At 38.9% G+C, this 27,308-nt stretch overlaps 2 protein-coding genes across 2 annotated transcripts in view; both read right to left on the minus strand.

Moving 5' to 3' along the window:
• Positions 1–4,292: 4,292 nt before the first annotated feature.
• LOC106531057 (DNA repair-scaffolding protein) lies at positions 4,293–20,583 on the minus strand (the record flags this gene model as incomplete). The annotated part of the gene is given in 10 exon segments (XM_014026819.1): positions 4,293–4,537; positions 5,539–5,743; positions 11,988–12,207; positions 13,549–13,658; positions 14,694–14,929; positions 18,700–18,842; positions 19,060–19,260; positions 19,394–19,457; positions 20,021–20,182; positions 20,410–20,583. Coding segments are annotated over 10 exon segments (1,601 nt in total), but the record flags the coding sequence as incomplete, so codon positions are not given.
• A 562-nt stretch (positions 20,584–21,145) lies between these two features.
• The window catches only part of mapre2 (microtubule-associated protein, RP/EB family, member 2), an 8,802-nt gene continuing 2,639 nt past the window's right edge, over positions 21,146–27,308 (minus strand). Inside the window, exons 2-7 of the mRNA XM_014026820.1 lie at positions 26,041–26,168; positions 23,909–24,054; positions 23,593–23,809; positions 23,355–23,500; positions 22,524–22,676; positions 21,146–22,427 (exon numbers count right to left, since the gene is read on the minus strand). Coding sequence (XP_013882274.1) covers positions 22,329–22,427; positions 22,524–22,676; positions 23,355–23,500; positions 23,593–23,809; positions 23,909–24,054; positions 26,041–26,168 — 889 coding nt within the window. The 3' untranslated portion in view covers positions 21,146–22,328. The remainder of the gene's footprint in view (positions 22,428–22,523; positions 22,677–23,354; positions 23,501–23,592; positions 23,810–23,908; positions 24,055–26,040; positions 26,169–27,308) is intronic.

Raw genomic sequence — 27,308 nt, forward strand, 5'->3', positions numbered from 1 at the left:
TATATATATAGGTAGTTTATTATTTCAACAATAGGTAGCCAATGTAATGACTTCAGAACTGGACTAATATTATAATCTCTTTTTCGTTTTTGTAAGGACTCTAGCAGCAACCTTTTGAAGAAGGTGAAGCTGTATTTTTTTATAGTACTGTGAAAATAGCATTGCAATCAAGTGCTGAAAACAAAGACATGAACTAATTTACCTGAATTCTGTTGTGACATCAGTCGTCAAAATCTGGCAATATTTTTTAGATAATAATATGCTGCCTTTATGATAAGTTTAATGTGGCTGTCAAGATTCAGATCAGGAGCCATAATCACTTCTCAATCTTTGTCAGAGATTTTTAAATCAACAGACCGAAGGTGGGCATTTCATTTTCAGTCTATGCTCATAAAAACAAATAAATTCAAAATACTGTTCATCTATCAAACCTCATCTAAAGACTAATTTCAAGAGATCTGCGAATTTACAATCACTAATTATAAATGTAGAACCCAAAAAAAAGTTGTAATGTTTTCACACCTATTTAAAAAAGTTATGTTGGGATATAATTGTACATAAGTCTTAAAAAGGCCCAAAAAAACATCCCGTAACCGACATTACGAAGTGGTTAAGTTTTTAAAACCTATCTGTTCATCAGTAGGTGTCAAAATGTAACATTTTTGTCTTCTAAAGAAAATAAATAGTTGCACTATGAATAGCTTGGGCCCCTGAAAGCTGTTAAAACCTCCAAGTAACTGTCTAAACGTCATGCAAGTTTACCAAAAAACAAAGAAAACTGGCTTTGAGAGGCATAACTCAGGTCAACTAGTGAAATTCAGTGACAGAAAATGCAAAACATCAACAAATACGTTGTCAACAAATCAATGAAAGTTTAAAAAAAGGTGATGTCAGAAATAAAACAACGTCTTGCCAACTGAGTATCAATCAGCACAGCTTATCCAGAGCTCTGGATACAACCAGCTGCAGTTCAACCAAAGTTAAAAAATGTTTTTAYTTCCTTGTTCAGACATATTTTGCATGGCGGACACCCAAAAAACTTTCTGAACAATCTGACCCCAATCATCAAACATGGAGGTGGTTCTATAATGGTTCAGGTGGGTGTTTTAGGAAAATCTCTTAGTCTTCTCACACTTTCTGCTGATAGTTCACAAACAATATTAATAACGTTACTTCTGGGCAGCGTTTGCCAATTTTGAAAGGCCAATTCATTTCGTTACTAACAAAAATATCACAAAATTAACACCTGTGAAGGCCTTCATGATAACAGAGCTTAACATATTTGCACATCTCTGAAGGAGATGGATAAGTTCTGCATAAGGAATTAATTCAACTTTCCCTAGTGACAGTCCGAAACATGTACAGTTCTAATCCAGAACACATTAAAGTGGGCAACACTCCAAAATGGAGACAAAGTGAAATAATGTGGTAAGTATGTATTTTATTGGCTTAACCAATCAAACATTTTTTTAACGTTTCCCAAAAAGTAAATTTAGCTATTGGGGCTCTGTCTTTGTCAGGAATATATATAAACTTTTCCTTCTAGTGCAGCGTGTTAAAACTCGAAACTGCAGCCTGACATCTGATAGGACACCTGACAGACAGAAAAGAAAAGGGGTTGACGAGACTCGTCGTGTACCAGCTTGACATAAACAACCATCCTCCCACTAAGACTCCCTTTCACAGACTTTTGCAGCTCCTCTTCCTCAAACGCTGACCCTACACACACACACACACACACACACACACACACACACACACACACACACACACACACACACACACACGACTGGCTGCTCTCAATCACTGGCCGTTTTTAAGAATGTGTTATTGTGAGCAATCGCGGAATTCTCAGCAACCCAGGTTCTCTTCCAGGAAGTACAACACTTTGGGTCTGAGCAAACCACACAAACACTCTGTGAGGCGCGCACGCACACACAGTCACACTGTGAGCGCATGTAAGCCAGTGCACATCAGCATTACTTGGCAACACACTAAGTAAGCGCCCCACACATTAAGAATACGGCAGAGGCAGCTCATTGGAGGGGGGCAAACAGGCGGGATTCCTTCCTATGTTTTGTCCACCAATCCGTTAAGGCAGCGTGATAAACATGGCTGTAACAGGATCCCTGCAGCACATTGTGTTCCTTCTCAACTGAAGGGGAGAAGAAGAAAAAAATAAAAAATAAAACACAACAACTGGCCTCCCCACACTCCTGCAAACAGTTAATCTTTTTGTTTRTTCTTTTCCAAAATTTACGGGAATTTACCATCTTCTAAAGCACTGGTCTCCCTTGTGTGTTAACGCTGAGGCCAGAAAACAAAAGGATCAARTAAGCATGCTGACCAGGACAGTGAGTCAGAGCAGCTTGGGATTCAACAGGAGAGTGTACAAAGTGTCCCGGTCTTTATACAGAACRGGGTCAAGTGGGCTGCAGTGAAAACTACCCTGCAGAGCAGGCACACTTCCTGGGAAAGTACTATGAACAACAAAATGTGATTTYTGAGCAGCTATTTGAACTTAAGACAAGACTAAAACAGGTACTTAGTCTTTATTTTTGATACTTTGAGATAAAAAAGGGGTCATAAAAGATTTTTAAAAAGTACAATATATTGATTTTAAATAAGCCAAGTTCCTCTCAATAATCAGAGATGATTATCCAGATATTGTGAACCTACAGACACACATCACCTCCAAAGCTCAGCCCCACCTTAATTCTTCCTCTGCAAACGCAGCCTGTTGAATCCAGCCGAGTTACGGAGGAACAGAGGGAGGGGCAGGAGTGTTTCCGGTCAGAGGGTGGTGTTTGTTTACCAGTCACAGAAGCAGCATGGCAAGAGAGTCATATTACAACCGCTGCTTGTTTAGTCACTTCGCTCGTCAGCTGACCAGAGACCTACTCCCCTCACCGCAGAGTGCCCCYCGGGGCCCCTCCACTTTTAGAGAAACCAATACTTTTATTACTCAGCAAAGAACAAAAACAACAAGCCAGGGGAGGGCCAGGCAACTAAAGGTCAAACTTGATGTGAGTTGCTTTAAACTGCACATTCACTGACTCATTAACTACAAGACCACTCACATAAACCTCCAAGCCCCTTATGTAACACACTGTGCTTATTTATGCCTTTTTAATAGCACTGGTATTTTTGACGTTTCAAGCTGCATTTATCTGTTCATATCAATCGTGCAAAAAATACATTTCTTCTTATCTGATGATCAAAGCATCTTTTTTCTTTAGTTGCTTGTTTCTTTAAAGTCTCGGGCGGTCAGTAAGTGAGAGGTGGGGCACACCCTGGACAGGTCAGGTCATCATTAACTCTGATTATGACAAATAGATTCATCATTTGCCCCGTTAGTTATCCACAGCCTGATGGAATGTTTTAGTATCTTCAACCTGTTGTTTCGTTATTACAGCTCTAAATGTTACTGATTTGCTCAAATGTCAGTGCTCCTATTTAGGTCATCAGGTAAGGTTGAAATAGGAAACTATTGCAATGTGGGTCAGTGTCTGGTAGAAAAAAGAAAAGGTTACTTACTACAAAATGTGTCTCACAAAAGAAAAGTGTTTTTTTTTTCTTAAAAAAAAACACTGCATGATTCTAAAACTCAGTTTTTCCTCCCAAAATAATTACTCTGTTTTGTTTATGATCTACATAAAACAAATTTAGAGGAACATGCTGAGTAAATGCATGATAAATAAAAAGCTGAAGTTTTCCCATCTGTGAAAGTTAAACAAAACGAAATTAGGCATTTAATCACTTTCTGCCGTACTTTGTTTCACATAATTGCATATATTTTGTTAAAAAGCGCCAATTTAACTTGTACATTCCAGAAGAAGAAGAAGAAAAAAAAGCTTAAAAACATTAAATAAATCAACTAATGTACTGTACCTTGTAAAGTTTGAGTGGGGACCACTTCAGTGCTGGCTTGGGGGTGCACATGATTTTAAAAAGATCATGCTGTCTTTCCTGAGAACTGGCTGGGATCACTAACAAAAAGACTGGATTTAATTAAAAATGTTTGTGTCCTTTGTCAAACAATGCCATATGGCTGGAGACAGCGTGAGCACTCTGTGGGGCCTGCTGCTCCGCGAACAATAGAACGACCACTGAGACACATCATGTCACGAAGGAGAAACATATGGGCCTTGAAACTGAAAGGCTAACAAAAAAAAATAATTCATATTGTTGCAAATCATAAACAACAGACGAAACATGATTTATTTTTCAACATTTCTTCTGGCATCAAGTAACAAACCGAAAGCCACAACTGGAGGCCTGTCCAGCAGTACCTGGTTTTGCCTTTCTCTGCAGGAGGAGGAGCCGTGGAGGACCGGAGGGAGACTCTGGATTTGAGAATGGACACAGGAGGCGAGTCCGCCAGGGGGACAGAGTAAACTCTCTGGATAACCACGTCCACATCTTGCTCCACAAAACCGGCCTGGCCAAGTCCTTCGATAGCTTCCAGGAGAGAGACGCAGTGTTTCATCGTAACTCCAGAACCCCCAACGCTGCGCAGAGCATCAGGGGCTGCAACCTGTCAGAATAAGAAAAAAAAGACAAAAATAAATAAAAAATGCCCAACAAGATGTTCTGCTGCTCAGAAATTAGATGATTGGTCCATTATTTTTACAAGCAGATGGTTTTTGATGAGTTTTGGATCTTTTATTCCAAACCTAAAGGTTGAATTTTTTTTTATATTTTAGACACTCAAAATCATGTATTAGCAAAAACAGAAAACTGAACTTTGGGATTTGAAACGCTGGTTGGAGAACGGTAAATATTTCAAGATGAAAGAGAAATTAGGGATTTTTTTTCCTTTCATTCTCAGCCATTTATTAGATTAGCACCTGAACTGAGGAAATAACAAAAGATTCGTAACAAGATCGTAAAAACTGCAGCTAATTATTTGAAACGCGCTTCCAGAGAACAGGAGGAAGCATTACTGACAACATTTTTTAAAGCTATCTCTCAACAGCTGTCAGTAAATACTGGTCATTTTCTTGTATTTGCTCAAGAACTAGTAACAAAGCAACTTCATCAGTCAAGATATTTACCTCTAAAACCTTCTGTTCTTTGGGCTCAGTTGACCATGAACCCTAACCCTGTGAGAAAAACCCTATAAGCAGCAAAACAGCAGATTTGATATGATAAATACAAACTCCTAAACAATATACACGAGCTTCCTTAAGTGCTTTTTTTTTGTTCTGCACATGAAACTGAGCATGCAGCATGCTGGTGCAGTCATTACGTGCTTATCTACTGATTTTTCCGAATGATTACACTTTTGTCTCTCTGTGACTAAAAGGGAGGAGTTTTAGCTGTATAAATAGGCTTCTTTAATGTCCAAAAATGATAAACAATTTACAGCTCTGGATACGTATAATCTGATATCTGATTTAATCCGATCATGTTAATTCCTCAAAGGAAGACGACAGACAACTTGTGCATACGTGCTATTTCCTGGAGGTGAAAACATGCTGGTATTTCAATGCAAATAAATAAATGAATACRTTTTAAGCAGTGACACATACGCACCTGCTTGTCACTGCTTTCACATTTGGTCCCACAKTCGTCCACAAGTCCGAATGTTTGACCCAAGTAATACGGCGCGTGCCTTTCGGCGGAGACCCAGGCTCTTTGTAAGGAACTGCTGCCTGGTTTGGAAGCGGCATAGGCTTTCTGGCTGAAGTGTGTGTTCAGGATCACAGAATGGCCGAAGCCTTCCACGGAGAGACTTTGCCTGTAAAAAGATGAAGTTGACCAGTTTTTAACTCGGAGCTTCAATTTTTCAAGTTCTTGAACAAAACTGAGTTGAAGAAATGAAATAACCACGAATGAGGAGCTCTAAAAGACAATGAGCAATAATAAGAAGCTCCTGCTGTGATTATAACAATAAATACATAAACAAAAGCCCCTCAGAGCTAACTGGAAAAGGTTAAAGCATAAATGCTGGGGCTGAGAGCTCTAGAGTTTGAATGTGAAWTTTAGACACCTCCACAGGTCTGTTCACTTTAGGCCACCCTGCATAAGCTCAAATATGTTTTTATTGAAGTAAAATTTATTTTCCACACAACATCCTGCAGAACTGTGTCGAGTGGTGAAAAACTTTCAAAATGTAATAAAATCTGTAAAAAAATACTTGACAGCAAAAATTTTGTTAAAAAAAATTAAAAATCAATCGCAAAAACAGGCCGCACTGATTTTAGACTTTTACAGTAAATGTGTGCAAAAAAAGTGGGGGCTGCTGACCCTACACTAATTCCAGCCCATCAAAGTGAACGCCACACACACCTGAGTGTGTTACCATGAGAATACAAGAAGCTGAATAACTGCCAGATCAATTTACAGCTCACCGTTTGTGTGCCAGGTTTGAGTTACAACTTAATTTCTCCCACATGTAACATGGATAATGGTGTGTTGATGGCTTAGCACTGACTCAGAGCCAAGCGCGCACTCTGCGACTGAAACTGCAGCAACATGTCACAGCGTGTTTCAAACAGGCACTGATCGGAGGGGCTGAGGAGTTAGACACGCAGATTAGTGGGAAAAATGAATCAACACAACGTGGGAATTTCTTCTTTTTTTCTTCTAACACACGCACGCACACAGGAATGGCCTTTTAGGGTACATGACGTTTTTGTTGGTTTTTTTTTTTTAACAGATTTTAAGTTTAGAGCAGACATTCCCTTGTATAAAAGAACCATATGTTACAATTTAAAGAAAGTGCTGTGTCATAGAAGAGCTAAATCAGCAACTTGTTCTTACGATTTAAAAAAATATATCCACAGTACATCATCAAACAACACTAAGTGTTTGGCACAGTTTTTTTTTTTTTTTTGCTCTTGCACTGTGTGCCTTGAAGCCAAACTATTAACACCAACAATATTATGTGTTTACTACACTGAGTACAAACTGAATCTGAACCATGCTGGCGCAAACACCTGGAGGATTCATCCACCGTTACGCTCACAGACACCCAACAAGTACAAGAAACTAGGGCAACTTTCCAACAAGTGATTTTTGTTGTTTACATTATAAAAAAATACTCATGATTTGTTCTTATGACTTCTACACAAGCAAAGTTTTGAAATTAATTCTGCTCTATTTGTTGTGCGATGAGTAATTCAACACATTAGTCTCGATTCCGCCCAAGTTTAGATCAGTGTCTGTCACCCATCAAGACCCAAAACAATAACTTGTGCTATGATTAAGCCGGAAAGCGATGTTCCTCAGATCAACTTCTGTGCAGAGATAAGGACATTGATCCACTCCTGTCAGAGCAGAACGTGCTGTTCATTATAAAAAACTAAAAAAAAAAAACCCAGCACCATCCCTGAGCAGGAAGCATGACCTTATTGTCAACAGGTGAGTGGGCAGCTGTCATCATCAGACAGGTAGCTGGTTTAAGGAGTGGCAGCGGCTGCTGGCGTCACACTTTGTGAGTGAATAATCCCTGCAGGTATTTCCGCTCAGGGCTCGGCCCATTTGCGAGGCGTGGGAGGTGGGAGGAGCCAAACTGCTTGCAGGAATCRTGTGGGAGGTCACCACCTCCCCTCCTCCACCGTGACACAGAAAACTGATTAAAGGAATTTTACAAGGCATACTGGTCTTCAAATCTRGTTTTTTTCCACTTGGGGCCAGAAATGCAACTTTGCATGTTGAATACATCTTTACTGTCTCAGGCTTTATTTTGACTAACTATAGATTTTATTATCTAACTAAATAAATAACTAAAGATATTAACTTAATGGAGCTAAAATGTGAATGTATTTTTTATAGAAACAAATGCTTCACAAACTACTAAGTAATTCAAGAGTATTTCATATTGCATGTTTACATAAACATGAAAGCAAATACATGTGTATTTAGAGGACTCTGCTCTTTACAAAGAAAAATWTCCGCCACAGAGAGGTGCTAAAGCCAGGGACCACCATGTGTTTYCAATCTCAGCTTTTTGGCTCCTGCCTCTCTCTACTCCCAAATGCTCCAGAAAATAATCCTACTGTTTTTTTTCCACGGTTTTCTGGAAATGATCTAACTACTGCCAGGAAGAGGAATGTGAAGAATTCCCTGGAGCTGTTTGTGACGTCAGAGCACATAGGAGGCCCCTGCGTATCCGCAAGCCTGGATATTCCAGAGCGTGCTCGACCTAAACTCCCAACAGCTGGAGTTGAGCGCTGCCTTGCTCCAACTCCAAAACAGACCCAAAAAAACCTCCTCAGTTCCCCCCACCCCTCCACGGGAGATTTTTTTTTTTTTACATTTGGTCTGTCAGTGCTTACTGAGCTTAGACTAGCAAGTTATTACACTAATAATGCAGAATCAAATGCTGAAAAGAGCTTTAACATAAACTGTGCAGTATTCACAGTTTTTATTAGTCTTTCACTGTGGAACTGGCTTCAAGTGAGGTTTTTTTTTGTGCAGTTTCTGATCCTCGGCCAAGAAATCATTTAGAAAGAAAAACCAAAACCAGAGAAATCCAGGAAAAGGTTTCATTTACCAGCTTAACTCACAAAACCTGTCCCCCTCCCCATTTCTACTTCCATTTTAGAAGCAAACGTGTTCCAAGTCAAACTCAAAATACGACTGAATGGATTTATCCACGTGTCATTTCAAAGTCCCATCAGAATTTTTTATAAAGTCTTTGTTATTTATGGCGTTATTGGAGCTCCTGTGTTCTCAAATATAAGTCCACTCTACATTATTGTGTTCCAGATTACTGTTCACTGAATACTTCAGGATTTTTTTTTACCATTAGTTGAAAAACAAAGTCATATTGGGATTTAGTAAATTGCAATGGGGACTTTTCAATTTCAGCTGATTTTTAGATTTAGACATGATTTTGATCTTGTTTAGTAGCAAACCAATGCCAAAATACACCAGCTCCTTGTCTTGTCACCAGTCCCCCCCCCACCCCCGAAGGTTAATCTTAATGCTTGCAGCTTCACCGCAGTGTTTGTGGTTTACAGCTCTTTATTTTTCCCCATATGAAGCAATATGAAATTTCATTGATAGTAAGTACTGCATCATACGTGTGTTAGCAGTGATGTAAATGTCTTCTAAATTTGTTTTCTAACACTTAACACTTTCCAACAATGACCCCACAGGATGTTTGCATTGAGAAAAAAGCAACAGAAACTTTTCTATATGGTTAAGTGGAAACGAACCCAGAGAACCAGTGACTGATCACAGCTGTTTGACCTTTTTATAGTTAGGAATGCACATGTGCACAATCGGTCGCCACGTGCCCAAATACATTCATAGCCATTTTTGATATTCAAGTTTGGTGTTCAGATCTAGTCTTTTTGGTATTTTAATCCTGCTTTTATTGACTTTTATATACAAACAGATTTATAAATTTGCTGTACTGGTATTTTAAACTGTGACTGCAAAATGTCCTCAACATGTAATGTTGCCGGCTGAAATATAGACTAAGTGCATTTCAATGAAGCGGAAGAAGGCATTAATATATCTAGACCACAATGAAATGGGCATTAGTATCTGTGATAAGGTCAACTGCAAAGCACAAAAAATCACTCTAAAAATGGAGAAAAAGAAGTTGTAAGAGAATTTTGTGTGAAAATGCAGTTTGAATGCTTAATTCTGAAAGATTTTTGCTGAATACCTAAAAAAAAGCTGAAACAAGCCAAAGTCTTAGATTAAAAAGTAACTGAAATAGTTTAAATTACCACAAACAAAAAGAGCATTTTCTAGATTAAGCAGTACAAAGCTGAAATTAGCATAAATAGGTGAATTTAGCTGAAAAAAAGTTCAAATTAGCTAAAAAAGCAGCTAAAAACATAAAACTGCTGAAATTAGCAGAAAGCAGCACAAAAAGTTGAAATTTGCAGAATAGCAGAAATTGTCGAAATAACTAAAAAAAAAGGCAGATAAAAGCTAAAATCAGTAAACAGAAGCTGAAGGAAGCTAAAATTAGCACAAAGAAATAAAAAAGCAGAACCAGAACAAAAGAGCAGTAAARATTTCACTATTTTAAAAGGATTTTAAGGATGTTGAAAAGACCTTCATTCATTTTCAATGAGGAAAAACATGGCTGAAAAAGATGAACATCTCAAAAAGTATTAATTTCTGAAATACTAGAAGTCATAGCTGGAATGTCCTGAAGGCGCTGAATGCTTTCATATATTAATTGTTGAAATAGCACAAAAATCGCAGAATGACATACAGTGGTTTGCAAAAGTATTCATACCCCTTGAACTTTTCCATATTTTGTCACATTACAACCACAAACATAAATATATTTCACTGGAATTTAATGTGAAAGACCAACACAAAGTGGTATACAATTGTGAAGTGGAAGCAAAATTTTACATGAATCAAAACATTTTTTACAAATAAAAAACTGAAAAGTGCGACGTGCAAAAGTATTCAGCCCCCTTTTCCCTGAGTGCAACCAATTGCATTCAGAAGTTGCCTGATGACTGCTAATGACTCAAAAGGGTCCACCTGTGTGTAATCTAATCTCAGTACAAATACAGCTGCTCCGTGACGGCCTCAGATGTTGGTTAAGAGAATATTGGGGAGCAAACAGCATCATGAAGTCCAAAGAACACACCAGACAGGTTAGGAATATGGTTTTGGAGAAGTTTAAAGCAGGCTTAGGTTATAAAAAGATTTCCCAAGCTTTGAACATCTCACGGAGCACTGTTCAATCCATCATCCGGAAATGGAAAGAGTATGGCACCACAGTAAACCTGCCAAGACAAGGCCGTCCACCTAAACTTACAGGCCGAACAAGGAGATCACTGATCAGAGAGGCAGCCAAGAGGCCCATGGTGACTCTGGATGAAATGCAGAGAGCCACAGCTCAGGTGGGGGAAACTGTCCACAGGACAACAATTAGTCGTGCACTACACAAATGTGGTCTTTATGGAAGAGTGGCAAGGAGAAAGCCATTGTTAAAAGAAAACCATAAGAAGTCCCGTTTGCAGTTTGCCAGAAGCCATGTTGAGGACACAGCAAACATGTGGAAGAAGGTGCTTTGGTCAGACGAGACCAAAATTGAACTTTTTGGCCACAATGCAAAACGCTACGTGTGGCGGAGAAAGAACACTGCACATCACTCTGAAAACACCATCCCCACTGTCAAATATGGTGGTGGCAGCATCATGCTCTGGGGGTGCTTCTCTTCAGCAGGGACCGGGAAGTTGGTCAAAGTTGATGGGAAGATGGATGGAGCCAAATACAGGGCAATCTTGGAAGAAAACCTGTTGGAGTCAGCAAAAGATTTGAGACTGGGGCGGAGGTTCACCTTCCAGCAGGACAACGACCCTAAACATAAAGCCAAAGCTACAATGGAGTGGTTTAAAAAAAAGAATATTCATGTGTTAGAATGGCCCAGTCAAAGTCCAGACCTAAACCCAATTGAGAATTTGTGGCAAGATCTCAAAACTGCTGTTCACAAACGCTCTCCATCCAATCTGACTGAGCTTGAGCTGTTTTGCAAGGAGGAATGGGCAAGAATTGCAGTCACTAGATGTGCAAAGCTGGTGGAGACATACCCTAAAAGACTTGCAGCTGTAATTGCAGCAAAAGGTGGCTCCACAAAGTATTGACTCAGGGGGGCTGAATAATTTTGCACATCGCACTTTTCAGTTTTTTATTTGTAAAAAATGTTTTGATTCATGTAAAATTTTGCTTCCACTTCACAATTGTATACCACTTTGTGTTGGTCTTTCACATTAAATTCCAGTGAAATATATTTATGTTTGTGGTTGTAATGTGACAAAATATGGAAAAGTTCAAGGGGTATGAATACTTTTGCAAACCACTGTACGTGCTGAAAAACGTATGGAGAAAACAAATGTTCCCAATAGTGTGAATACTTGAATAGCATTCACATTATTTAGCTATAGGGAAATACTTCTCTGCAGCAGACTAAATATGTCTTTGCTGAATCCTGTATGTACATTTTTAAGGTTGACAGGAAACAGGAAACCGTGGCATTGAACGTGCCTTCTCACCATGGTGGGAAAACGTGGATRATATCTCTAGGTGCAGGACTCAGCTTAGCAGCCGTCTCTTTGTTGAACAACACCAAAACACTCGTTCTTTCCTCCGGGACAGATTTATCGTGCTGGTTGACGTCTCCGGGGGGATGGCGGTGCTGGCAACGTGCCAGCTGCATGCTGCACTCCTCGTGGACATCCAGGACCTCCAGCACCAGCACACCGGGCCTGTCCACTGGAGAGCAGAGCAACAATAACACAGATGTTGAGTGTGTGTTGAGTGGTGCGCACTTGTGTGCCTGCGTACAGAGTGTACCTCTCACACACTATTGCTCTCTGTGGGCCTCGTTATGCATTATGAGAGTCATTTGAGTTTAGAAGCAGAACAATTTACACTGCCTCACTGTAAGGCTTTTTTTTACTGACTGAGTTGGAAATGAAACGGTAAATCCCATGAGGTGACAGTGCAAATATTTGGAATTTTACCACAAGGCTGACTGTGCTTTTAGCTTGAACTGTAGGACTCCGCAGAGATAATCAAGAGGAGTATATTCTGACAAAGCCCTGCAGGCATGAATTGAGATACATGATTGACTCCACTGCACGTGAAAAATCACTGTTTTAAAMATTAAAGCATGAGAAGTTAGTGTCAGTGCATCCGAAAATTATTATTTTTTAACTATTTTATCTAAACATGAATGTTAAGTACTTTCTTTATGCTAGGAACGTTTAAGTCCAATTTTGCAATATCCTAAGAAACACTTGAGTCATTCTTGAGCTTTYATAATAAACTGCAAGCAAAGCACAATGCAAAAAAAAGCAATGCAAAGTGTGCAACATGTGCTCGTGAGGATGCTTACATCACATAATAATGCTACAATAATAATAAACATGTTTTTTCACAACAGCGCTGATCTAGTCAGGTAACATTGTTGTGTGTGTTAATCATGTTCCGGGTGTGTGTTAGACAAATATGAACTCCGGTTTTACTAAACCCATTCGTTTTTATATTTTTAATGCTGAAGCTGGTGTGTGATTTCAGCCTTTGCTCAATGCAAACAGACCAAACCAAATGTTGAGAAGACTGAAAGGAGGTCAAGTTAGCATACACCTGCACATTCGTCACCTTTTAACTCTTCATATTGCAACAATCAAACCATCAAGGTGATTTTAGGGGGAGTGTTGTTTTTTCCTTTTTCGCACCCAACTGTCACCTTTAAGTTATCTTATGTCCTATAATGAAGAGCTAACTAGAGAGCACAAGAGGGTTTACTAGACCACGGAAAAGGAAAAAAAAAAAGAACTAGGCAAGCAGTTTCCTGTCACCTATATAGAGTTCACAGTTCAGAGCCACAGTGATCACACTGCAGCCATCACTTCCTCACAGTGGCCCCTCCATGTAATCACGTGTTTGAAAAAAGGGGAGGAAACAAAGAAGGAAAAAAAAAAACTTCATCCCACTCACAAATCAAATCTCAGAGTTGAACTTAAACAGTGGTTTGGAGTTGTTTACGTTAAAAAAAACAACTCCTGATGTAATCTAGCATGCGCAGCGGGTCGGTGTGTCACGGTTCACCTGTTGTGTTCGTTGCTGCTGTGGGGTCAGAGACGAACTCGTGCCTCCAGAAACTGATAGCTGACCTCTGTCTGCACTGAAGCCGATTCAGCCTCTCTGCCAGACCTCCACTGTGGAACAAATGCACACACAAGCACACATACACACACACAAACACACACGGGGAGATGATGTAATGTGATAAACTCAAACAGAACATATGATTTAACCAATGCTTGTGCAGAACTGTTGAAAACACTACATAAAATAAAGATTTTCTGATGCAGACAACAAGCTTTCGAACTCAGCAGATAGCCATCTGTCAGATTGTTGGGCTTAAACGACATTTAGCACCCACATAATGACACCAGGTGTCCCTTTCATCATCGGTTCTGCAGTGGAAACATTGCAATCAAAGTTCGACTGTCACCTGGCAGAAACCAAGATGTCTTGTGTTTCTTTGTAGACTTTGCTCTGCTCCTATGAAGCAATGAACTCGAACATATTTTACCATTTTAAGAAACACACCTGATTAAAACTAACAAGATATGCAAGCAAATGTTCTACAGTTAATATTTAAATACAGGGTTCCCACACCTTGGTCAACATCAAATTTAAGGACCTTTCAAGGACTTTCCAGTACCAATATCCTCTAATTAAAGAACCATGTATAATGGCAATTACCTATTGCAGAATGTTACCAATAAACAGGTTTACATCATGTAAATTCAATGAAAAACTGAACATAGAAGTTGTTTAGTCAGAATCAATGACGTCAGTTTACCGTAATCTGAGTTATCCACTGCAACAAATTTAGTTTTTTTATTTAATTTTATAATTTCTTTTTGAAAAGTTGATGAAAATCAGTCATGTAAATAGAGAATTTCAATCCCCAAAAAACATTCAAGGACTTTCAAGGACAAGTGTAATTTTTGGCTGCTTTCACAAAATTTCCAGTGCCTTGAAATATATATTTTTTCAAATTCACAAACTTTCAAGGATTTCAATGACCCATGGGAACCCTGTAAATATCAGTTCCATCAGAAACTGGTGCCAGCAGTAATTAAAGCAATTGAAGTTAGGCTTAAATATCAACTCCAGAGTGTTGATGAAGATCAATTCTGGTCGCCGCTTGGCAAATTAAACTTCACGAACGCAATTCGAACCTTTTAAACTTCCTTTTCTTTTTGGCGGAGTCCTCCGGGGTCTTGGACTGCCGGTCAGTCGGTTTTTGGGGCGTCTGCAGCAGCGCCTGTGCCGATTTTAGCCAGTTGCTGACTGACTTTTTGCTGCCCTCGCCACTTTGGAGAGGGAAGATTTCGGAGTCCAGTTTGCTTGAGGTCAACGTGTCGCCAACATCCTCCCCATCAGAGACGTAACCTGTGATCACAAGCTCGTCGTCCTGTGCGGAAGTACAAATTGTGCAAACTGTCTTCACTGGATCATTTGAATAAAAAGTTGAAAACACATGACTCAGCGACCATTGAGTGAACAGTAATTAAGTCAGATCAATAAGCGCGCAGAAAAAGTGGGTGGATAAGGTACAATGAAATACTGTCAGACTAATTACTCCTTTAAAAAATGTAACAAAAACTTTTTTACTGTTGTTGTTGTTTTGCTGCATCACTACTTGGTTCACCTGAGGGAATCTGTTCACATGGAAAAATCCACTAGAAACCTGAGTTCCTGTCATGTGCAGACAAGACCAGCATACCAGGCGCTGTCAGCCCAATCTGTTCTCTTATTTGAATCAACTTGACCCTGCTAGGCAGAGTGCCAGCAGACGTCACACTCTAACCAGCTACAGAGAAAAAGGAACACTATGTTCCTGGCCTCAGCTCAACAATGTTTTCACCCAGCTCAGAAAGCATTGTAAGTCTGCAGCTCCACACAGTCCCAGCCACTCACAACTTTTCCCCAACAAACAGTAGTAAAACTGTCTTTATAGTCCCGCTTTTGCCTTGATGCAGTTGGAGGATTTTAACCCATTAAGGAGCAGATGTTTGGTGAGCCGGATCAAGCAACGTGCTTCATCTAGGAAGTAAACTTCCCCTAAAAAAAAAAAAAAGGAAGAGAGAAATATTTTACATGCAAAGTTGCCTTTATGGCTTCCCCGCCTGTCCACTTTAAGCAGCCAGGATAATATCACAGAAATCTGGCAGACGAACACCGACTGAGTCAGCCACACATTTATCAGGAGTAATAAACTTTGTCTTGATCCAGTTTGATTTATAAGTTCCATGGTATAAACGCACTCACTGAGCCGGACATATAAAACATGCAAAGGCTGTTGCGTTCTGCAGCTGCTAATAAGATCAACATTTACCCAAGCAAGATTAACGAACACAAAAAATGAGAAAAGCAGAGCATTCCTCAAAGGAATGCACATCACTTGCCTCCTTTCATGGCAGAGTTTTAAATAAGGGTCAGTCCATGCTGAGAAAAGATGGGAGTTGTAACTAATTTGGTCAAACCTTGAAAACAATGTTATGTGTGATTTCATCAAACTGAGTTGAAGCCTTTTTTTGTCTTGGATTACATCACTTAGTTTATCTAAATAAACTGAATTCAAAGGATAATTAGTCAAAGATGCACAAATAATGAATACTTTCTAAAAAAAAATTATTAAATTCAGGGGATATTTTGCAAGCAAACTAGGTTGAATTCAACAGTTTAATGTGAAAATTATAGCAAAGAGCTCATGCGGTTAGAAGCACTTTGAGTGAGTCTCAGCTACTGCCACRCCAATTTTTATCTCACTATCTGTAAAACTGATTGAGTCATAGCCTTTTAATGTGTTTTCTACGGTTAGTTGGTTGTGGCAGCCAACTTCAATTGGCTTGAATATATCCAATGATTATTTTCTGAAGGTTTTATCAAAATCTCCCCAGCAGATCATAGTTTTAGATCAGGACAAACACACAAACACCCACACACAGGGGTAAAAACATCACTGTCCATGTCCCCTTTTCCAATAATAATAAAGATCTGTAATAATAAGTCAACCAATTTGCAACAAAAATACATTTTATTTCCATCTGGCACTAATGAACCACAAAAAAAAAACACCTAAAGCATAAACTTGTATTTATAAGTTTTCTATTTTGAAGAAACRGTGACTTTAAAAACCTTGTCTTCTGACCACAAACCTCCTGTTTGGTGATTCTGAGTCGTCTTTGACCTCGGAGAGCTGATAACTGCAAATTAAAATTGTGACAAAAGGAAGTAGCTAAAGTTTGTGGGRGTGATTGTAATCTGTCAGCAGGCTTCCTCTTAACACGCAGCCTTTAAACTGAATTATTATTTTACACAGCTACTGGTTACTTGTACTCATTGATTGTTTTACAAATAGCCTCAAGTAGTTTAATCGGAAATCACAGGCCATTAAAAAGCATATAAAACATCATCTACAGTAGTTAACTTCTGTAATCTGCCAAAACCTGGCTGATAAAATTATACACACGAATTCCATAAAAAAACTAGACTCAAAATATATGTTTGCTCAAATCTGTTCAYAACAACTTCACCACTCCTACATTCTCTCCAATCCAACCCTGCCTTTAACAAACATTACTGCTGCATGACTTCCGAGAAGGAAAAAAAAACGCTCCAAATCTTTGGTGCCTACATGAAGCCACCCCATCAGTGACACTAACAATAAAACAAAAAGAGAATTATGATCAATTATCAATAAAATGGGTGATTTGTGTTATTATCTACTATTTATGAAGCTATCTATTGAAATAAAACAATGAAAACATCAATAAGCAATGTTTTATGAAAAATAAGAAAAAAATTATTTAAGAGAAAAACAATACAGGAACATATCCCCATATCTGAGGGGAAGTGGTTAACAAATGTTGCTCATTATGAGTCAAATATGTTTTAAAGAAGAACAGATCCTTAATGTTTTAACTGATCTAAATACTATTAGCACCACTGGAAACTACAGTAATTTTTTGCATTTCTGAGTTTCAAGTGTTGAGAAAAAAAAATTAAAAAGAAAAGCTTTAAAAACTCTTGAAAGTTGAGCGCAACAATAACATCTAGTTTGCATAGACAGGCATCAGCAGACGCCTTGCCCTTAAGCCAGAGTTTTATTGCTCCCTCAGCCTCTGACAGATAACCTGATTCTAGAAAGTGCTCCATGCAGCGACTGTCGGTCCTCAGAACAACAAAGCATCGCAGAGAGGCTCTCCACCTAGTGGTGTCGCATACAAGCACAACTAGAGAAATCAAATTCACAGAGCGATCACTAGGCAAAGACTCAAAATGGACAAAATATAATAAAAACGTTTTTACAGACATACAAGCCCTCTAACTGCAAACAAAGCTCAGCAGATTTAGTTGCAAACTTACAACTGTCAGATAAAAAAAAAACACACTTGTCTCAGTAGGTTTATATCAGTCAACATGTTGTGGATGCCATGAAGGAATGAATGAATTACGGGAACAGAATTAAAGAAAGGTTATATCCCCATCTAGTGGCCTTTTAAGAAATTGCAACCATGATTGCGGGGGTTTTCTGCAACGTGCATTTTCTATAATGACAAAAATTGGAAGAAARCATCTTTATATTTAAGAAATTGTGTATAATTCACACAATTYACCCATTTTGTCACATAACTAGAATATTTTTGACATCAAAGTGCTTCCCCCTGATCTTTTGAAATGAGCGGAAAATCTGAAAACAACAACAAGTGAGCGGCCAAGTTGTACAATTATTGTTAATATGGTGAAACAGTGTATTGGATGCAGCAATACTGCAACAACAGATGTGCGTCGGCACCAATTTCCTGTGGATAAGATAAGAACGGTCTGTGTTGTTAGCCATTGTAGCATAACAACATTCTGTTTACATGTCTCACTTCRTTGTCACAAGAGCACAAAATAACCATCTGTGACCGTACAGCTCAGTTTATCACAGCGTTGTGAATTTAAATATATATTTTTGACAATATGTAAAGTTCTCCTTCAAATAATACATTTGTATTTAGCTCAAAAGCTTAAAATCACAGGCACTTTATGTTCAATATATCCAATAATTATACAGCCCTACATCCCCTGCTGCAAACTGGGCTGTTAATTATTTCAACCATTAAACATACAGTACACAGTTTACACTGTAGTGGGTTTTAATGAAAACTTTTAGTTCCAATATTATTCACTCACATTTGCAGATTCAACATGTAGGTCTTTTGGTCTTTCATCAGCGGAGTTGGAGTCACAGTCTGAGATTTGTTGCCCACTGTACTTTTCAGCATCTTCCTCGGATCCACCCAGATCACTGTCTGTGTCTATGACAGGCAGGTCATCTAAAAACAGACAGAAAGCGAGGAAGATGAAAATTCACTTGAATGTATCAAAACAAAAACATAACTGGTTACAAGTTAAACTGAGGTGCAAGTTAATGTTGAATTAGCTTGTTTTAATTTCTACAAGGTCTAACGAAAAAGAAAAGCAACTCAGAAAAGCAATAACATAACAGGTTGCCTTGACTCAAGTGAGTCAGAACAGACTTTCTTTTGTCACCTTTATTAGCAGTGAGCACGCTCAGAGCTCTGATGTAAGACTGAATAGGAGCTGTGGCTTTCCCTGATCGCTGAGGCCGCCGCTGTTGCTGTGAAACAGCTTTAGTGTTTTTCTTCTCCTGATTCTCGTCAGACTGTTCGGTGTCACTGGAACTCCACGCAATCTGCTCAGGGTTCTCATTACTGTGAGAACTGCTCTGCACTGAGAAAAAAAAAACTTATGTAACAGAAGATRCAAGTGCTTCGATTATACAATTTGCCAGCCCAGAGAGTACTTTAAGAATTAATGACAACAGTAATAACTGAATACAAAAAAAGCTTATGCTCTGAATTACCTAAAGCAGGCGACTGAGCAAACCTTCTTACAGAGGACAGCTTTCTTCTTGATGACCGGAGGTTCTGCAGCAAAAGTCGAAAACATTAAAACTATCAAACGGTCCGATCATCTTGGTTATGGAGACCCAAAACGGACACAATTAATTATAAAGGCAGAAATATATAAATGGATCAATTGCGCGTGCCTACGCTGCCTCAGTTTAGCAACCATGGAAGGAGCAGAAGAACGGTCTGTCTCAGAGAAGCTGCAAACAGACTTCCTCTCAAAAAACGTGCATTTTTCCTGAAGTGCAGGCATGCACAATCTGCACATGGAAAAAATAAATAAAAGCGATACAAATGCATCTACAAGTTATATTTATGAATGTATGTATGTATGTATGTTTGTATGTGTTGGGACTACGCTGGAAAGTAAATATGAAGGTCAATTGAATTATAAAACATGGGGGAATGAAAGTTCTCCTTTTTTAAAATAATCGGTGCGTGTTATGCATTTATTGGGCCATTTATATATTTCTGCTTTTCATTTTAGATGTGTCAGTTTCTGTGCTCCATACAGAATAACGTTGCAAACAGGTGGACTGTGACAGGCATATTCATCACTGCAGCATCAGGACAAGTTGAACCTTTAACACCGGAGTGCCCAAAAAGCTGTCTCCACACTTCGTCCAACTCTTGCTGGATRAAAGTAGTGAAGCTTCTCTTCCCACATCCTGCTGGAGACTCTTGTTGTTGTCGTCATCCGGGAAGAAAACGTGCTTTATGTCCTTCTTTGAGTACCGTTTACGCTGAGGATGACCGAGAAGACGTGTTTAGGAAGTTATCACAACACGACACTAGCTGCTTCTTCTGTTTGAACAAAAGTTAAAACAATATTTTGTAATTGACCGGTAGTCTACTGTACTGACTCAGCGAACTGAGGGAAAGTCTGAGGCAAAACACCGGATGACGAGGGTTGCTAAAGCAAACTAGCAAAATTAGCGTGTCTTTCTTAGCAAGCTAACAAACGTCTTACCTTTCGTGAAGACATGGTGGAGACAAAAAAAAATCTATATTGAACTCCAGCAGCTTACGGTTTCTGTGTATTTTCCCGCTCACGCAATGAAAATGGGAAAAATTCAACTGTTAAACCCATTTTGCCGATGTTTGCTCCTTCGTGTTGGGTTTGCGTTGCAGACGAAGCTAACCGGAGAAAAGAACTTTGCTTGCTCAATAGTAGAGAAGGGGTGTGTTCGAATTAACTACCGGCGTGGCTCGTAGGCGGCGGGCGGGCGTGAGACTGTTGCACAAGCAACACGCTTGCTTTTGATTAATTCAGTTTTTTTTTTCTTTAAATGTCTTTTTCACAGCTTAACAGAATTGGGGAACAAAGCAGTTCGGTTAAAAAAAATAAAGACAACTTTGTTGTCACCAACATTTTTGACGACGCGGTCTTCATGGACACTTATAGGTAGAAAAGACTAAAATAAGTGTAAATTTCTGACCACACTGAATGTTTTCTTAGGTGAAATATATATTTTACAGTGTGGTTTTGATGCTCCCCCACTCAAAGCACCAAAAATACTTTATGTAACACCAGCCACCTACCTTTATAGAACTGTTTGCATGTAAATGCATGTAAAAAAATAAATAACTATCAAAGATGTACAATATTTAACAATAAAAACAGAAGATAATCCAACAGTTCTTCCATGTACGAGTGATCACCATCAGTTTGAAGTAGTCCACTTCATACTAAAACATACAAAAGCTCACGTAACATGTCTGTTTTTTATTAAATATGTAAAAAGCAGGTCAAGTTATTCACAAATAAAATGCTAACATGCAACACATTTTCTGCGGAATGCATAATGAGTGGGACACGGGGGGAAAAAAAGAAAACATTTACCATTCAATAATTATTGACATTACATGTTTACATTCMTTTTTCATTTACACAATAATATATAACTAAAGCATTGTGGTGAGCTGTCCATCTCAGTATTAGTAAATGTAATATTAAGAATGGGTATACGATGTACTTACTGGAATATAGTGAGACAAACTGCTCAGTGAACTGATTTGTCACTCTAAGACGTGGTTTAAAAAAAAAGGAAAATTGTCAGAATGTCAGAATTCTGAACAGTTCCAGCTTAAGTTGAAATCATTTGTTCATTATTAAACTAGTCAAGCCTAGTTGGACAGCGTCAAAAACTATCTTGATTATCTGAAATCTTGGATTTGTGAGGACAGCTGTCAAACTGTTCCAAGCTGGCATTTTACTACATTTTTATTCACTATTTAATGACTGTATTGTCCTCCTTCATGTAGGACGCAATGCAGATTTTTGCACTATTTCTAAGGCTTAAAAATAATTATAATAATAAATATGGTGAATATCTATGGACAGATTGTCCAATACAGAGTCAATATCAGTTCAACGAACGGGAGAAGGTTAAATAAGAGCTACTAGGAGCCCTTCCAGGGCATTGCTTATTGCATTCTTGTAATTATTGATATGAAATATAACCAAATAAAAAAGGACAAAAGCTTATAGTTTAACACTTGCACTGACAGGTAACAGTTACCCGTCTAAACTTCAGCATTTTATCACATCCACTGTAGAATATGAACTGATTTTTCACACACACACTCACACACACACACTCACACATAGTCCTTGGGAACTTCTGTGATGGTCTGAGCTTGTCTGCTAGTAGAGGTCATGAACACCAACCTGCCACAGCAGTTCACCAAAAGTCACAAAAACATCAAACGGTGAGCAAGGAGATACAAAACAAAATAAAAACCCTGCGGTGGTACTTCTATCCAGGAGTTGCTTCATGTGCTCAGTCTCAGAGAGAACAAAAACCATGAGGAGGGGAAAAATAAAATAAAATCCTTGACGGTTCTCACATCTTAAAAAGGGGTAAAACTAGTGAGTGGTGATGGCAGTCAGTATTCATCCTGTTCCTCCTGCTGATCATGTGAAGCCCCCTCGAGGGCTTCTTCGTTCGCTTCCTGTCCATCACCCTCAGCCAGCTCCGCTCGATCCTAAAAAGAGAGTACAGTTCAAGACACGCACACGAATGCTAAATTATTATTCCCTTCAACAACAGAATAACTTCAGTTTTAAAATCACAAGCTGACCTGCTCGGCGTAAAGCGTCTCCATTAGCTGGTTGACAAACAGAGCATTTTCTTCCCCCTGCTCCTGGCACAGCAGCTCCACTTCTCGCAGCTTGCTGAAGTAGTAATCCCGCTCCTTCTCAACTCCTTCCAGTGCCAACTTTAGTGTGTTCACCTGGAGGGGGAATAAAAAAAAAGAAAGGAAAAAGAAAAGGGAAATCCTTCAGCATCAAAACACACAAATGCTTGTAGTCAAAAAGAAAAGCTGGGCAAGAACTYTAAGAAACTCGACAAACTAGTTGCTAAATAACCAAATACGTAAACAGCAAAGGAAATTTTTAAAATCAATAGAACATGTTGCGAAACAGCTCCCTTATTTGTCTACTGCTCCCTCACAAAGGATGAAATCAGGATTAAAGTTTGACAGTTGGCCAACACGTTTTCTGTCTCATTGTAAAAGCTGACTCAAGCTGGAACCATCTTTGTTCTTGAATGCATCATGCATGAAAAGCTGACATTGCTCAAACTTGTTGAATCTCAGCTACATCATATCAGCTATGGGCTGGGCCTTAAAAAGAAAAAAAAAAATATCTGTAAACCTTTGGGGTTTATTACATACTAAACTTCAGAGGAGGTCCATCATAATTTATTTTTAGTCCATGCTGGGTGGAGAGTCTACTTTCTGCGCTGCAATGTTGCTGGACCTGACCTTTCAGGTTATTTGAGAGTAAAAATCAAATTCTTTAAACTTTCCTATTCAACCCAAAGATGTTAAACTAACAAGTTTGACCCATATGTCTCTGAGCCAGCAGGGATTGTAGGAGAGCTGCTTCGTTTGGCTCATTGTTCATACTTGCTCAGTAAGATGTGTGACTTGTGCTTCCAGTTCTTTCTCTCCCTTGGCGGGAGTTGTWGCAACCACAGGTATCCTTTTGGCTGATGAAGGTCTAGATGTTGGTGTTGAAGACTTCGGGGTAGTRGCGCTCGATCTTGATGCTCCTGCAGCACATAAAAGAATGACAAAATTTAGATGTTTTTTTTTTAAACCACAGGACCCTGTGATGCTTTGTTATGCTGCAGTTAAAGCTTACCTGCAGTAGGGGAGCTGGCAGCATGGTGAGACTTCTTTGGCAGGTTGAAGATTTGCTCACCGGGATCAGGTGGGGGAATGGCATCCTGGCCCTGCCTAGCTGCAACCGGGTCGTACTCTTTACCATCATAATTTGCATCGAAGAATTTCTTAAACCACTGGATGAAATCGAGATTGTCCTGAAATCTGCCCTTAACCAGTTTCTCCACAGGAATAATCTGAACAAAAAGTGGGAAGAAAAAAAAAAGGAATGGGTAAACCACAAGTCCCAACAAGCAAGTATCTGTTCAGATTCAAGCATCATTTTAGAAACCCACCTTGTCCACATTCATTCTTTTGAAGGATGCCTGCAGCAGTTTAAAATTGTGGATATATTCATGCTCCAATTTAGCTTGAAATTTGACCTTTTTAAGACTGATGCAGCCAGGGAAGAGCAGATCCATGAACTGGCAATAAGCAGCTCCTACAGAAATAAAAAAAAGTTTAAAGAGAATACAAAGCAAATGTGTGTACTGTATGCAACTCAGTCCAGTTATATTCTGATCCTRACCATCTAGCTGTATCAGTTGGATTTTGTTGAAATAACAAAAAAAAAGGTTAATTACTGTCATGTATGTGGCTGCCACAGTCGGTCAGACCACAAGGAAGAGTTGACCTATCACAGACTACAATATTTCATCCTGAATCAAGGAGAAGTCATTTAAATTTTATCAGAGAAACGTACAGTAGGTGTCTGTGACTGGCCAGGTTAAGTTTGTTCTGCACATTTTGACTCAGGTATGGTTATATTTAGTCTATTAGAAGTAATTGAATTTGTGCAATACATAGTGCTGGGCGGTATACCGTTTTGTACCGAATACCGGTTTTTATTTTTTGTTATGATATGAATTTTTTGAATACCGGACATTCCGGTTTAAATAGCGGAACGTTTCGTCGCAGCCGCCAGTGAACTGTTGTTTCCCGGGGGACATTTTTCCTTGCTGCACCGCTATGTGCGTTAGCATGCTAATGTTTGGAGCAGCTAGTTGCAGCCGCGGGGTGGCGATTCCGCTGCTTATATTGACTGACGTTTAAAAAAACATCCAGTTTTTGCCGTCGCTGAATGTAGTAAACACCTCTTCAGTGACATGGACAGTTAGATTTAACGCGGTTAGTTAATATGGAGACGTTATGCTGATGGAGACTTAACGTGGTTCTATTGTGAAAAGCCCGCAGGAAGTAGTTCGTAGTGGAGTTRGAATTGAHTGGTGTGCAAKGTGAGTCGTGCTGATAAGCTTTAATAAATAACATAAAACAATAAACCTGATCATAATCTTTTCTTAACCCTCCTCCTTCACGACTGGACCAAAATGCGTGACTACTGTCTCCAACCACCAGTCAGAGAAGAACAGACACAGAGGAGGGAAACAGCGACACAGACAGAGGTGCAGTAAAAGAAAAAAAGTCAATAAGCAGGGTTTGTACATTTTATTATCAGCTGAGCTGTGATRAAAAGAAAAATACCGTCAAATACCGTGAAACCGGTGAAAATGTTGAAAATACCATGATATAAAATTTTGATCATATCGCCCACCTCTAGCAATATACCAATCATTACTTTACTGTTTAGAGAGTGATAACAGGTAGTATAACATTTAGATTTATGTTTGTCTTTACCACATGTGAAATCACACGCACTACGTCTCTCTGATCCACATGCAACACCATCTGATTCATTTGTTTGCCTCTAACCTCTTTATAACACTTCAACTCATCAGCTGTAAAAGGCTTTGATGAATAGTTCATGATGTTTTCTTAGAACACTGCAAGCTGAACATTCTCATCTTCAGACAGTTTACAGAGCCTGTGCAGGTTGGTATTTTGAAAAACTGCTAATATTTGTTGGCCAGGATCATCCACATATTTTTAGCAGCTAATTTCTTTGCAGAAGTTTTACTCCTAGGTAACATGGTGAAATTGATTCATTATGACGCAACCGTTTTCATGACATTGGTGCAACGGGTCAATATAGTTTCCTTTAAAAAACACTTCCAAGGACACTTTCTATGCAGCCAATTTAAGGTGATGTTTCAGAGAACACTCTACGTAAGACAGAACTTATTATGTAAGCCTATCTAGGGAGCTCATAATGAAACAATTAGCTTTGCACCTTAAGAAAATGGGAGCTGTGTGTGTGTTTAAGGAAGCAGCAAGTGTCTGAAATTGGATTACTTGGCCACAGCCGGAGAACGCAGCAAGCTACTAGTTTATTTATAGACAACACTTTGCTAGAGAGAGGTGAGCCAGTTTCCACAGGATGCTTTAACTTTGCTTAAACTGAAAATTATTTGCATCCATCCAAACAAAGATGTCCTTTCCAAAACATGTTTCTCGTATTAATAGCTAAGAGATGTAAGCAGCAGCAGAAAGACATTCGAAAAAGAGAAATGACATTTTAATAGGTTCTCACCTGATGAGAGCTGCTCCACTTTTGTGTAGTTTAGGCAGAGAATGTCGTTAACCCAGGCAGTAATGTCATGCCTGCTCATAGTCTCCTGGGTTATTGAGGTAGAATAAACGTTGACCGCCATCCCCCAACTGCAACAGATAACATTCAATATTTAAAAAAAAAAAAATCCTCTATAACAAATTTCCCACTTTCTACTGCCTGAAGCCAATTATCTAAAAACAAAACATAATATCACAATTAATTATGATTCCAGAACAAGTAACCAATCACTGTGAACCCCCAACCATTAACCAGTACAGACCACCTCATGTATGCCACCGGTGACCAGTCAATACACTTTAAAAAAGCCTCAGCTTAATCAAGTGTGCCAACAGATTACAGAAACAAAGCGATTGTGACACATGCAGAAATCAATTAGAAAAAAAATAATCCATGTCTGGAATTGTAGAGTAAGCCATTATTCAGAGTGAAAAATTCACATAATTACTGGCACTCAGTTGGGTTTGTAAATACTTGATAATTTTCATGTTAACAAGTTGAGTCAGCATAATTACAAATTGATAACCTAAGCAAAAAAGAAAAAATGTCATTTGTGAAGCAGGAGAAAATGAAAGATGAGTCGGTTAAAAAAAAACGTCTGGTTGCAAAACAGTGGCTTCTGAGGCCACCTTTAAGCCTGCATACCAAACGGAAACAATGAACCAACAATACACAAGGCAACTCAACTTTGATCCCTAATCTACAGCTTAGGCTATTTACACAAACCATCCACATGGCAGCCAATCAGTGCTTCTTATTCCACTACTTCACTTAGAAACCCTATGCTTAATTCACAGTTTATAAAAGATATGCATATATGGCAAAAGAAAAGAMAAAAGGGTATAGTCAAACATCTAACAGCCTATCTAGAACGCCTATCGCTTTTAAAGTCTATTTTAATTTAAGATCATCTTAAAATGAGAAGGTACAAAGTTGTAGCTGTTTTGGTCAAACCTTGTAAACATCCATAAACTCAAAATGTGTGATCTTGAGTGATCTGTTAGCACTTGAAGTGTTGACGATGACTCTCAGATACTACCTCAACAAACATTAGCTCGACACCTGTAAAAAACTGAGCAAGTTATAGCATTTTTGTCTTTGCTACTCGTTTAACCATCTCAAATGGGGTTGGTTCCAAATGTTAATCAGATGTACAGTGGTTTGCAAAAGTTTTCATACCCCTTGAACTTTTCCATATTTTGTCACATTACAACCACAAACATAAATAT

Source organism: Austrofundulus limnaeus, unplaced genomic scaffold, assembly GCF_001266775.1.
Source record: "Austrofundulus limnaeus strain Quisiro unplaced genomic scaffold, Austrofundulus_limnaeus-1.0 Scaffold592, whole genome shotgun sequence".
In the NCBI taxonomy this organism is placed as follows: Eukaryota; Metazoa; Chordata; class Actinopteri; order Cyprinodontiformes; family Rivulidae; genus Austrofundulus; species Austrofundulus limnaeus.